The sequence below is a fragment of the Eubalaena glacialis genome, chromosome 1 (assembly GCF_028564815.1).
Source record: "Eubalaena glacialis isolate mEubGla1 chromosome 1, mEubGla1.1.hap2.+ XY, whole genome shotgun sequence".
NCBI lineage: Eukaryota > Metazoa > Chordata > Mammalia > Artiodactyla > Balaenidae > Eubalaena > Eubalaena glacialis.
Window position 1 is genome coordinate 33,140,423 of NC_083716.1, and position 14,521 is coordinate 33,154,943.

Below are 14,521 nucleotides of genomic sequence, written 5' to 3' on the forward strand. Positions count from 1 at the left end.
CCTACCCTAGCATTAGAATGCTGCATATTCAGAATAAGGAAAGATTTCTGCAAAAACATACCTACCATTCAAAGTGGACTCTTCTTAAGAAAACTAATATTCAATCCTAGGCCAATTTACGCTGGCTGTGCCTGCTGCAAATCCCTTCCCATGAAGTCCAGACACTTACCCAGAATTTTTTACTGATGAAACCCATAGCTTTACTGCCTTTGCTACTGCTCACACTGTCTTCACTTTTCTCAGTCCTTCTCCCCCGTTGTACAAATTTGTCTCACTTTTAACCTTTTTTAAATATTTTAATTTTAAACTTATAGCTGGTGGCACAGAAATTTCAAAAATAAAGCTTCTCTAAGAGAAATAAGATGGAGGACCCAATATCTTCTCTGAAATTCACTCTGCCCACCATCTTGCTCATACCTGTGACCTCTCGGTATTGTAGCAGGAGGAGGAGCCCATATCTCAGTGTGGTGTTCGTTTTCTCTGTCCCAGTTCCAAACAAATCAGTTACAGCGGCTATCAAGTTTTCAAAAGTAAACTCCATCTGTTGATTGTGCTTTTCCTAGGAATTATTTGATGTAATTATCTGATAGTTTGCCAGCATATATAATTACAGTCAATCCAAAATAACACACACTGTTATAAAGCTAAGCAAACTTAGACACTGGAGTGCAGTATTAAAACAACAACAACTGTATGGTATGGCAAAGTGTGTGGATTAGGCTGACACAATCTTCATTACCTACTCCTTATCCCTTGCTTGCCTAAAAATTTCATTCCAAGCCTCTTTTGCAGCTACATTGGTCAAGCAACATACTTCTTACCAATGGCCTACTGATGCCTGTTTCTCCCTTTCTTTCTTCATACTCGAAACACAGATATGAAGGTGAAGGTGGTGTAGACGTTATTTTGGAACATGAGTATCTGAGCATGAAGATGAAGCCTATATACTTAAGAATGCTGAAGAAAAATGGAAGGCACTTGAGTCCATGATACTTCAGGGCTAGCTCTGGACTGCCCAACATGAGACTCTCTCTACGTGAGATAAATAAACCCACTGTTTCTTTAAGCCTTTGTTAATTTTTTTTCTTATTGGTAGGCAAACACAATCTTAATTGATAGAAATGAGCAAATTAGAGCTATATTTTGAAATGGGGCTGGTCACTACTGTATTCCAAGATATGAGGCAATAGGCAACTTGGTCTAGGAAACAAGTGCAGATGCTAAGGGTAAGGAAGTGACTGAATAAAGCTCTCACAAGTCAGAAGTTGGGAGAGTAAAAGCCCTTCACAAGGACAACTAAGGTTGGTTTAGATGAGGGATATATGTGATTCAAAATTGAAAATAACAATGGGACAATCTGAAATAATGGCTACAGAGGTCATTAACAAACCAAAAAATAATTTCTTCCTATCCAGTCCTCTAGACCAGCACTAATTTAATAAGGCTCTTATAATCCCCAAATGACCTGTGGCATGCCCAATATTATGTAATCCAACACCATTAAGATAGACTTAACCCTATCGACAGTTGTACTTGGTAGATAAAAGTAGTCATCCTCATTGGTAACATCAACTTCACACAGTTTTCTAACCTTGTCAACTCAAAATTACTCCGAGGCCAAGAAGGAGAGCAGAGTTCTTATAAACCATTATTACTATTTCCATCTGTTCAAGTGAATTTGAAGCATCAGTGGTTATGTACACATAGCCTATCAAAAGTAAGTGAGCCTGTACAAAACCTTGCTGAAAGAAATTAAAGAAGAACTAAATACATGGAAATACATCCCATGTTCACCTATTGAAAGACTTAGTATTCTTAAGATGGCATTACTCCCGAACTGACCTACAGATTCAACATGATCCATATCAAAATCACTGTTAGCTTCTTTGCAGAAATTGATGAGATTGACCTAAAATTCATGTGGAAATGTAAGTGACCAAGAATAGATAGAACAATCTTGGAAAGAAAAACAAAATTGGAAGACTCACACTTCCCATATTAAAATTTACAATAAAGCTATGGTAATCAAGATTGCGTGGTACTGGCAAAGACCAAGATACATAGACAAGTGGAATAGAATTGAGAGTCCAAAAGTAAACCCTTTTGGACACATTTACAACTAATTTTCAACAAAGTTGCTGAGATCATTCTATGTGAAAAGAATAGTCTTTTCAACAAATGGTGCTGGGACAACTGGACACCCATATGCAAAAAAATGAAGTTGGACCCATACCTCACACTATTATCAAAAATTGATTTAAAATGGATCATAGACCTAAATATAAGAGCTAAAACTATAAAACTATTAGAAGAAAACTTGGAGGGAATCATCATGACCTTGGATTAGATAACAGTTTCTTAGATATGACACCAAAAGCACAGACAACCAAAGAAAAAGATGAATAAATTGGATTTCATGAAATCGAAAACTTTTGAATTTCAAAACACACTATCAAGAAAGTAAAAGGAGGGCTTCCCTGGTGGCGCAGTGGTTGAGAATCTGCCTGCCGATGCAGGGGACACAGGTTCGAGCCCTGGTCTGGGAAGATCCCACATGACGCGGAGCAACTAGGCCCGTGAGCCACAACTACTGAGCCTGCGCGTCTGGAGCTTGTGCTCCGCAACAAGAGAGGCCGCGATAGTGAGAGGCCCGCGCACCGCGATGAAGAGTGGCCCCCGCTCGCCGCAACTAGAGAAAGCCCTTGCACAGAAACGAAGACCCAACACAGCCAAAAATAAATTAAGTAATTAATTAATTTTTTAAAAAATAAATAAATAAATAAATAAAGTAAAAGGACAGGGACTCCCTGGTGATCCAGTGGTTAAGACTTCGCACTTCCAATGCAGGGGGCACGGGTTCAATCCCTGGTCAAGGAACTAAGATCCTACATGCCTGCATGGCATGGCCAAAAAATATATAAAATAAAATAAAATAATTTTAAAAAGAAAGTAAAAAGACAACACATAAAATGGGACAAAATGTCTGCAAATCATATATCTGATAAGGCACTTGTATCTATAGCACTGAAGAACTCTTACATCTCAACAATTTAAAAATAAAAACAAAAATAAACAAATAGGACCTAATTAAACTTAAAAGCTTTTGCACAGCAAAGGAAACCATAAACAAGATGAAAGAAAACCCTTAGAATGGGAGAAAATATTTGCAAATGAAGCAACTGACAAAGGATTAATCTCCAAAACATACAAACAGCTCATGCAGCTCAATATCAAAAAAACAAACAACCCAATCAAAAAATGGGTGGAAGACCTAAATAGACATTTCTCCAAAGAAGACATACAGATGGCCGACAAACACATGAAATGATGCTCAACATCACTAATTATTAGAGAAATGCAAATCAAAACTACAATGAGGTATCACCACACACCCGTCAGAATGGCCATCATTAAAAAATCTACAAACAATAAATGCTGGAGAGGGTGTGGAGAAAAGGGAACCCTCTTGCACTGTTGGTGGGAATGTAAATGGATATAGCCACTATGGAGAACAGTATGGAGGTTCCTTAAAAAACTAAAAATAGAACTACCATATGATCCAGCAATCCCAGTCCTGGACATATACCAGGAGAAAACCATAATTCAAAAAGACACATGCACCCCAATGTTCATTGCAGCACTATTTCCAAGAGCCAGGACATGGAAGCAACCTAAATGTCCATCAACAGAGGAATGGATAAAGTAGATGTGGTACATATATACAATGGAATATTACTCATCCATAAAAAGGAACGAAATTGGGTCATTTGTAGATATGTGGATGGACCTAGAAACTGTCATATATAGTGAAGTAAGTCAGAAAGAGAAAAACAAATATTGTATATTAACGCATATATGTGGAATCTAGAAAATGGTATAGATGATCTTATTTGCAAGGCAGAAATAGAGACACAAGTGTAGAGAACAAATGTATGGACACCAAGGGGGGAAAGGGGGGGGTGGGATGAATGGGGAGATTGGGATTGACATATACACACTATTGATACTCTGTATAAAATAGATAACTAATGAGAACCTACTGTATAGCTCAGGGAACTCTACTCGATACTCCAATAAAATTAATTTAAAAAAATAATAGCCAAATTCAAAAATGGGCAAAGGATTGAAATAGACATTTTTCCAAAGAGATATATAAATGGCCAACAAGCACATGAAAGATGCTCAACATCATTAGCCATCAGGGAAATGCAAATCAAAACCACAAGGAAAGACCACTTCACACCTACTAGGATGGCTAGAATCAAAAGGACAGATAATTAGAAGTACTGTCAAGGATGTGAATAAATTATACCCTTCATACACTGCTGATGAGAATATAAAATGGTGCAATTTTATGCATAAGTTTTCTTCTAAGAGTTTTATAGTTTCAGCTCTTACGTTAAGTCTTTGATCTGCCACACTTCCTCCACAGGTTAAATATAAAGTTATCATAGACCCAACAATTCTACCACTAGGTATATACCCAAGAGAAATTAAAACATGTGTATACACAAAAACCTGTACACAAATGTCCACAGAAACATTATTCATAATAACCAAAAAACAGACGCAACCAAAATGTCCATCAACCAACAAACAGATATATAAAATGTGGTATATCCACACTGAAACATCATTCAACCATTTAAAGGAGTGAAGTACTGATATATGATACATCATCAATGAACCTTGAAAACATTAAGTGAAAGAAGCTAGACACAAAAGATGTTATCATACATATTGTATGAATTATACATATTGTATAATTCCATTAATATGAAATGTCCAGAACAGCAAATCTATAGAGATGGAAAGTAGATTAGTGATGTTTAAAGCTGGGGAGGTTGGGGAGGAATGCGGGTGACTCCTAAAGCATATAGGATTTCTTTTCAAGGTGATAAAAGTGTTCAGAAATTGATTGTGGTGGTAGCTACACAACTCTGTGAAAATGTTGAATTGTACTTAAAATATGTGAAGGGTATGGTATGTAAATTATACTCAGTAAAGATGCTATCAAAAAATTATGTCAGACTCTAAATACTATAGTGAAGTCCAGAGAAACAATGTGGGTTTTAAATATAGCATTGAGGAAGCAGCCACTGTTAAATGAAATACCAGACATCTTAGAGCCTCCTTAGCCCAGGATTAGTGGAGTGGCTTCACAGCATTATGGGAATCCCTCAAATTATGTGCAAAATACCAAGAACTCATTTAGGTGCATCTTTCTGGGACGGCGTCCATATTTTTAATCAGATTCTCAAATCAGCTGGACCCCAGAAAGATAAAAATCATTGCCCTAGCAGCAGAGAAAGCAGAGAACAGAAGTAATTCGCTTCTTCCTTCCTCCATTTCTTCAAACCACACCATCTGCTTAACTTCACTCTGTTTGGAACACACGATTTGAGCAGTCCAATTCAAATCCAGGGACAATTCTTTGAAAGTCATCTTCATCAGCATCTTTGGCGCCTTGCCATTTTAGCCTACTAACTGATTTCTCATTTCTGCCCAGTGCTACAAAGTGGTTGAATAAAATAATGGTGGCCTCAGGGACTTCCCTGGTTAAGAATCCGCCTGCCAAGGCAAGGGGCACTGGTTCAAGCCCTGGTCCGGGAAGATCCCACATGCCACGGAGCAACTAAGCCCGTGAGCCAAACTACTGAGCCTGTGCTCTAGAGCCCACGAGCCACAACTACTGAGCCCACGTGCCACAACTACTGAAGCCCGCGCGCCTAGAGCTTGTGCTCCACAACGAGAAGCCGCCGCAATGAGAAGCCCGCACACCACAACGAAGAGTAGCCACTGCTCGCCACAACTAGAGAAAGCCTGCACGCAGCAATGAAGACCCATCGCAGCCAAAAATAAATAAATAAAATACATAAATTTATTAAAAAAAAAATAATGGTGGCCTCAAATGAAGAAATTTCCTTCTCTAGATTTAGCTTTTTACAGTGTGTTCTAGATTCTGCCTTTCCCCAGTTCAAGAACAACTCTGCCCCTATATAAATGTTTTTTTATGGCATCTATTTACTTTTGTCACAGTTTCCAACTTGACCCTACCACTATTCAAATTCACTATTCAGATTTACTATCTGAATTTTTCCCTCCTGGGCTGAACTTCTCAAATAGGGAATTTGGTCTTATTACTGAAATTTCCCATACAGTCCCTACAATTTGACTCTCATCCTCTCCTCTAACTAAAACCAATCCTTATAGATCTCTGATACTATGACAAGATGGACAGATTGATTTTATTTCAGTATCTTCTGCATTTCCATGGTCCAGACTTTCTTTTTTTTTTTTTTTTTTTTTTATTCAAGACCCATTTATTCTCTAGTTCTGCCCACATGGAGACACCCTCCTTGAAAAGGGGTTGAATCCTTCCGTTCACTTTAACACCCTGTGCTGAAAACATGTCTTCCGAGGTTTCAACTCCGAGATCCACAGTCTTAAAGCACTGATGCTTAAACCTCATCTAGATTTCTCCCCTTGGATGGCGGGAGATGACCCAAACACAGAGAAGAACAGCTCAGGACTGTGGACTCTGCTCGCCCATTAGACCTTGCAGCTCCCTGACCAGCCGGCTGGAGCCAGGATTAGAGCCCTGAGACGAGGGGCCCCTGCTGGGCTGCCGCCCCCGCCCCTAACTCCCGTCCTCTTCACTAGGCTGGCTGTCACCTTTAGTTTCCCTGGAGTCTGGGGCTTCCAGACGGTCTCTGCTCACACTTCTGTATTCCGCTTGCTGCCTCAGCACTGCTAATTCACACCAGGGGGGAAAAGCACACAGAACTGCGTTTCAGCACACCAACGTTCCACACCAAAGTTATTTGATAAGCCTGCAGGTTCTTTTTCATCACAGGACACTCCCAAGGCCATGACTTCCTCCGGCTGCCCACTGCCCTTGCCAGCAGACTGGATGTGCGTGGCCACCGTGCTGAGTCGGGCACACCCCCTGGCTCCCCTCCGGCGCACTCTCCTGGAGAACTGAGGGCGGTGCCCTGGGCGCATCAGCAGGATCTGTCCTGAAGCCAGTCCTAGAGTGACAAGAGCCACACCTGCAGGTCTATTCCACTGACCAGACGCACAGGACCGAGCTGGGCCCACGGACCTTGGTCTGGACTGTGTCGGCTGGTCATTCTTGCCTAGGTTCACAGGCCAACAGCCGCTGTCCTTCCTGTACTTTCTTGCTCATCACTGCACCAGCGGGTCACTCCTACCTGCTGCCGTCACACACCTGGCAACCTCGTGTTCCGGGGCCAGCCAAGAACTGAGACCCCAGCAGGCCCCTAGTTCCCAGCAGTCAAACTCCCCATTAAACTACTGCTGCCTAGCCGTGTTCTCGAGGCTTCAGAGCCGGGAAAGTGCGGAGAGAATAGCAATCCGCGGCGCCCACAGCCCCAGACCCACGATGCTCCGCGGAGGCGCCAGAACCTCGCCGCACCCACCCGCGCCAATACAAGGGACCTCTGCGCCCGCCTGTCCCGCAGACCCAGACGCACATCCGACCACTGCGACCCACGATGGAGACGCGCGGGGCGGGGCTCGGCCGGCGGCGGGCGCTGGGGCGGGCGGGGATCCGGGCTCCGGCCCCGAGGCCGCACGAACCCAGCACACCAGCCGCCCTCCCTCCCCACCCGCCGCCGGAAAGCCCAGACTTTCATCAAGCCAAAGTCCAAAGAAATTAAAAATCTCACAGCTGGTCCCTGAACTCCATTCTCATCATACAGATCATTCTACAGAACTCCCAGGATAATCTTCCCCAGTAATTATTTGCATTCTACTCTTGTTCTGGCTCATACATCTACCTGATCAAATCACAACTTTTCCTGCCAACATTCACGTTTACAGTTACTTGACAGACACCAACCTCCTACTCCACATCTGTCCAAATTTATTTTTGGTTACACTCATTTAAGGCTTCTCTCTTCCATCCATCTAGTCTCTTTACCACAACACATATCTGAACCTCTCATGACACCATTCTACCAATCTGAAATTCCCTTCCCTATGACTTATTGCAACTATGTGAAGATCTACATTAAACCTCAGGACATTCAGGAAGCCCACCCAGGCTAAGCCCTTCCTTCTCACTCTCTCACATGCTGTGTGAAATGATCACATCCACCTTCCTTTTACGGCTCAGTATTGTGTATTTCTCATTTGTTTGTATTTCCATTTCACCCGAGACATATGTTCTCCTTCTCCTCAGGTAGCCTATTAGTACCTAACGAACAGGGTCCATGTATTGTCATTTAACAATTCAATTTTAAATCTCCTTTGATGCTCGATCCAGATCGATTCACACATAAGTACCCAAAGTGCTGGTCAAGCATTTCGTCCGTAACCATTTAAATATCCCTAATAAGTACAGAACTAGTCAATGAACAAAAAAATTCAGGCAAACAGATAACCAATCTGTCATTAATATTTTACCTGTTCCATTTTGATCGGGAAACAATCAATGAAGTCCCGAGGATTGTTAATGCCCAGAGATGCTTGGTGTTCTTTTATTTTCTCCAAAACATAGCTTTTTACATAAGCAAAAATTTTAAGTACTTTGTTATGACTCCCTGGGAGATAGTCCATGAGAGCAGGGAAATTACTGCAGACCTTAAAGATTTTAAAAATATATTTATTAAACTAAAAACATATATTGAAGACATATCTACCACATGCCAAGCCCTGGTTAAAAACTGAAGTGAATAAAAAATGGTCTCTTTCTTCAGGGGGAGCATTTTATAGCGTACATGTAAAATAATTCTTTATGCTGCTAGAGATATTTAAGGGAGAAAACTCTGACCAGATGATGAAAGTTGATAGCAATTTCCTATACTCATACATCAACCTTATGGTATTAAAGCATATTTATGTCAATTCTCTCATTTTTTTAATTAATTCTTCCTTACAACCTTGAAACACAGAATAAGATGAATTACTATGATTCACATTTTGTAGATGAGAGCAGAGGTTAAGGAATTTTGAGTAACCTGATATTGAGCACAAAGCCACTCCCTGCTATTTCTACTACTATCAAGCAGCCTCAGAAATAGAATCACTATATTATAACTCAGAGGGGTGAAAAAACGGCATGAAACCCACCTCAGCATTTTAGGGATAAAGTAGCTGTGCACCAGAGCAGGTAAGTGACTTTTCTAAGATCATGTGATTTTATTTAGGCAGAGTACAGGACATATCAGCTCAGCACAGGGCAAAACTGTGGTGTTTGTTTATGATTCATACACCATAGAACCAATCATTTTGTCATCCCAAGCCCAATTACGCTGTCAGCTAGGATCCCAACTGAAGCATCAAACACCCCTGCCCTAGTCAGTGTTCCCTGGCAGCACCTCTGTTCATAAACATTGTCCCTCCTTGAAAGAGATATTCTCTTCCTTCCTAAATTAGGATATTTCCACTAAGTAACGTGATGAAGAAATCACTACATATTTGAGGATAAGCCTTGTGGGTAATGGAAACCTTTCAGCAAGGACCTGGATGTCCACTGAGTTCTATGGCCATCCTTTTGGGCAGTCACCAAAGTAGTTTATGGAAACTGGGCTTTGGCAGGTAGTGGAAAAACCACTGGTGAGGAAGCCAACAAGGCTTGAATTCCAGCTTTATACTCAGGCATTTCTTTTCTTCGTAAAATAAAGGCTCAGCCACCTTTCCCAGATGTTCACTCTATGACAATAAGGCAGGACTGCTGTGTTCAAACATTCACTTACAGAATAACATCAGCAAAAATGATGCAGTAGACAGTTCTAAAGGCCTATCCCTCTACAAAAATGTCAGAAAATCAAGCAGAAACTGTCAGAATCAAATTTTAAAATGGTAGGAAAGATCTGTGGCTTGTTTTTTCTTTTTCCTTTTTTTTTTTTTTTTTTTTTTTTTGCCCTTGTCCCACTTCCATCCTCAGCTTGGCAGTGGTCTTAACAAGGGCAGCCTGTGGTGTGGGAGCCTGGTTCCTGGTTCCAGAGGGACCAGAGCAGACCTCACTCACGAAGACCGTGTTTCTGTGTTCTAACCTGTCTGGGGCCACCTGACAGACTGACACAGGCACTTGTTTTTGTTTCATCTAACCTAGAGTGGAAATGCAACAGGGATGTCTCAAAAACCTTGCAAGATTAATGAACAGCCCACAGCCACCTGGGGCAAAAGCTTACAGTTAAGGCATACAACAGAGCACCAAACTCCAGGAAGAAAAGCTGGGGAGGGAGTGTCTTTGGGAAATTAGGACATTCAAAAGCACCCCTGTATACTGAGAAATTTAGAAAGCTACACACATGCACAGAGCCAATCTGGAAGAGTTATTTCCTTCCTCCCTCCCTCCCTCCCCGCTTCCTCTCTTCCTTTCTCTCTCTCTCTCTCCATCTCTTTATCTTTTTTTTTTTTTTTTTGGCTCCTCACATTCACGGATATCGATATCCATAGACTCCAGATAGAGAACAAACTAGTGGTTATCAGAAGGGAGAGGGAAGGACGGAGGGGCAGTATAGGGGTAGCGAGGGAAAAAGGGTTATTACGGGATTATATGAAATCATGTGTGTGAAACTTTTGAAAATTGTAAAGCAATACAGAATTTAAAGACTGTTTCATTCAATTTAAAAGAATGAAAAAAAAAGAAAAGCAAAAGAAAGATCTATCACTCCTAAAAAAAAGGACATCTCTCTCCAAACACTAACTGAACGTAAGCTAAAGGAACAGAGAGTCCAGTGACCACACAAGGCCAAAAAAAAAAAAAGAGACTTTGCGAAAATAGTTTAGAAAAGTCACTAAATAAACAAATAGCTACAGCTTGTAGAAGGCAAAAAAAAAAAGAAACAAACTAAAAAAAAACTATAGGGACTTCCCTGGCAGTCCAGTGGTTAAGACTCCACGCTTCCACTGCAGGGGGCAGGGGTTGGATCCCTGGGCAGGGAATTAAGAAAAAAAAAAAAAACTGGAGCAAGCAAAAAAAAACAAAACAAAGAGAGGGGAGAATCTGATTCCCAGGGTTATCACGTTGCAATATCCAAAATGTCCAGTTTTCAAACGTTCACTTCACGGCTTGGTCCATATAGAATTTTGGACTTGTCAGAGAAAAGAGCATAAACGATTTCTCAGGAAGAGAGGATCCTGACCTCACCCGGATCCATGGGGAGCTCATAAATCCTGAGGTTTTCATTAAAGTTTTCCAGCAAGTTAACAAAATTCTGATCTGTATAATCAAAATGATTCTGGAAAATAATGGAGCAGATCACATTGCAGGGAGCACAGCCCAGGATGAAAGTGTGATCACAGGGTGACCCTAAAGAATTGAAAAGATTTATAAAACACTATTAAAATATAAATATAAAACTCTGTTGTGGATAACAGATAATTTTAGAATCTCTGAAGCAATATCTACCTAGAAATTCCCTTATCAGCAAAAATTTAAGCATGCTTAAAATCAACACATCACTGTTCCCTTAAACATGAATTGACAAAATGGATTAAAGACCTAAATGTAAGGCCAGACACCATCAAACTCTTAGAGGAAAACATAGAAAGAACACCCTATGATATAAATCACAGCAAGATCCTTTTTGACCCACCTCCTAGAGAAATGGAAATAAAAACAAAAATAAACAAATGGGACCTAATGAAACTTAAAAGCTTTTGCACAGCCAAGGAAACCATAAACAAGACGAAAAGACAACCCTCAGAATGGGAGAAAATATTTGCAAATGAAGCAACTGACAAAGGATTAATCTCCAAAACATACAAGCAACTCATGCAGCTCAATATCAAAAAAACAAATAGCCCAATCCAAAAATGGGTAGAAGACCTAAATAGACATTTCTCCAAAGACGATATACAGATTGCCAACAAACACATGAAAGAATGCTCAACATCATTAATCATTAGAGAACTGCAAATCAAAACTACAGTGATATATCATCTCACACTGGTCAGAATGGCCATCATCAAAAAATCTACAAACAATAAATGCTAGAGAGGGTGTGGAGAAAAGGGAACCCTCTTGCACTGTTGGTGGGAATGTAAATTGATACAGCCACTATGGAGAACAGTATGGAGGTTCCTTAAAAAACTAAAAATAGAACTACCATATGACCCAGCAATCCCACTACTGGGCATCTACCCAGAGAAAACCATAATTCAAAAAGAGTCATGTACCACAATGTTCATTGCAGCTCTACTTACAATAGCCAGGACATGGAAGCAACCCAAGTGTCCTTCAACAGATGAATGGGTAAAGAAGATGTGGCACATATATACAATGGAATATTACCCAGCCATAAAAGGAAACGAAATTGAGTTATTTGTAATGAGGTGGATGGACCTAGAGAGTGTCATACAGAGTGAAGTAAGTCAGAAAGAGAAAACCAAATACCATATGCTAACATATATATATGGAATCTAAAAAAAAAAAGAAAAAACAAAATGATCAGAAGAACCTAGGGGCAAGATGGGAATAAAGATGCAGACCTACTAGAGAATGGACTTGAGGATACGGGGAGGGGGAAGGGTAAGCTGGGACAAAGTGAGAGAGTGGCATGGACATATATACACTACCAAACATAAAATAGATAGCTAGTGGGAAGCAGCCGCATAGCACAGGGAGACCAGCTCGGTGCTTTGTGACCACCTACAGGGGTGGGATAGGGAGGGTGGAGGCAAGAGGGAAGAGATATGGGGATATATGTATATGTATAACTGATTCACTTTGTTATAAAGCAGAAACTAACACACCATTGTAAAGCAATTATACTCCAATAAAGATGTTAAAAAAAAAAAAAACATGAATTGACCATTCCATCCTAGTTTGTTTAATAATAGTTCTCCAAATACTCCATTTACATCACTGCCTTGAATCAAGGTGTTGGTTATTTTGAAGAGCGAAAGAACAAAAAAAAATTTAAGGGTCAGTTTTTTAAGACAATAATTCAGGTTATCTGTCAGTGCAAAATCACGTCTGTCTGGTAAACTTGTAGACAATTAAGCACTGACGTAGGAAGGAAGCAATAGTTAGGAACCTGGAAACGTTTTATATATAGTGAATAGCTGAAGGAACAACTTGTAGAATTAGGAAAGGAAAAGACTAAAGAGAGAAAGATTATGGAAAAATTCAGGTGTTTGATGGAACAAAGAAAAAAAAAGCAAAAGCTGTCCATGTTGTACAAGAAGAAAACTAACACAAATGAACATGAATTGTAAGATAGATTTGTTTGCCTAAAATAAAAAAGGTAAGAATTCTTCATTTCAAACAAATCACAGGGCAAACAAGAAAGATTAAACTGATAAATGGAGTCCTTTTGTTTCTTTATTGCAGTATGGAGAGGAGGTGAGGAGGTGTGGGGAGGAACATCCTGCTCTAAGAAATAGTGTCCCTCATCACCAATCAGGCCTCACATTTAATTTATTTGGACAGAACATGCCCTCTTGTGGAATTCTGGGATATTGCTACATATAGCCATCAACGGAATACCATATGCTGTTACAAATTTTTTAATTTGAATTTAGATGAAGTCCATCATTTTACAGACAAATAAATTAAAGCAGAGGAAAAGTAGTTTTCTTTTTTAGTGGTCAATATTTACATGAAATTGCTATAATCGGATGATCGATAAACTTTATATGCAAAAAAACCAAATCATATCATACATGTAATTAAGGGTGACTTGAATCAAAGTGTTGTGATGAAACGATAGGGAATTAAGTAACAGGAACCTATTTAGTTAAGTGCTCCTATGCCAGGCTCCTTTTCAGCTGAACCATGCCAAGACACTAAGCTTGCAGAAAAACTTTTACTTTAGAAGGTAGGGGATAATTTGAGAAGGCCTTAAGATTTCTGTGTGTGTGACAGCTAAAATCTGATTTTTAATCTTTCCTTTCACTTGAGAGAGAGACTTACAAAGCAGGGTAATTTGGAATTCAGACTGAAAATAAGATCCATCCTAACAAGCACTTCATAGGTCAGTACAGCTGACAGTAAGGGGTAAAGTATTACCAAAGTACCAAAATTGGTAAAAAATTACCAATTACCATCCAATTGTTTTAAAATGTACTTGGGTTTTATTTTTATTCAGATGGTAAGGTCAACAACAGATCAGGAGATGATAAGATAGTTTATTACTCATACTTCCCAAGAGGAGGGGGCACACTACACAAGGCCACATGGGGAAGCACCAAGGTCAGTCAGGAGGCAGAAGGAACAAGGAGAGAGCATGGGCCAAAGCCTTTACTGGGGTTTTCATGGAAGAAATGAGCAAGGCTGGGTAGGTATGCTGACTAAGTTTAAGACTGGATAGTTTGGGTAATTTCAGAGGGCTCTAGGCCCTAGGGGTGGTCCCTAGTTGTCCTGTAACTGGCCCTGGGTTGATTTAGGGCAGGGAGAATACTGGCTTGGTGTGTGAGGGTTTCATAAAGGAGATTTCCTGGGGGTATTGGCTTTGGATAGGCTGGTCTGAAAATCAAAGGAGTGCTCACACACAAGATGCGATGCTCTATCTCAGAATTAGCTAACCCTGGGAGAGGCAGTTGC

General features: G+C 40.3%; 1 protein-coding gene across 1 annotated transcript in view; it reads right to left on the reverse strand.

Moving 5' to 3' along the window:
• Positions 1-14,521, reverse strand: part of LOC133091058 (cytochrome P450 2C18-like) — a 47,705-nt gene that overhangs the window by 19,078 nt on the left and 14,106 nt on the right. The window contains 4 exon segments of the mRNA XM_061189906.1: positions 418-559; positions 8,431-8,607; positions 11,123-11,143; positions 11,145-11,284. Of these exon segments, the coding sequence (XP_061045889.1) occupies positions 418-559; positions 8,431-8,607; positions 11,123-11,143; positions 11,145-11,284 (480 nt within the window).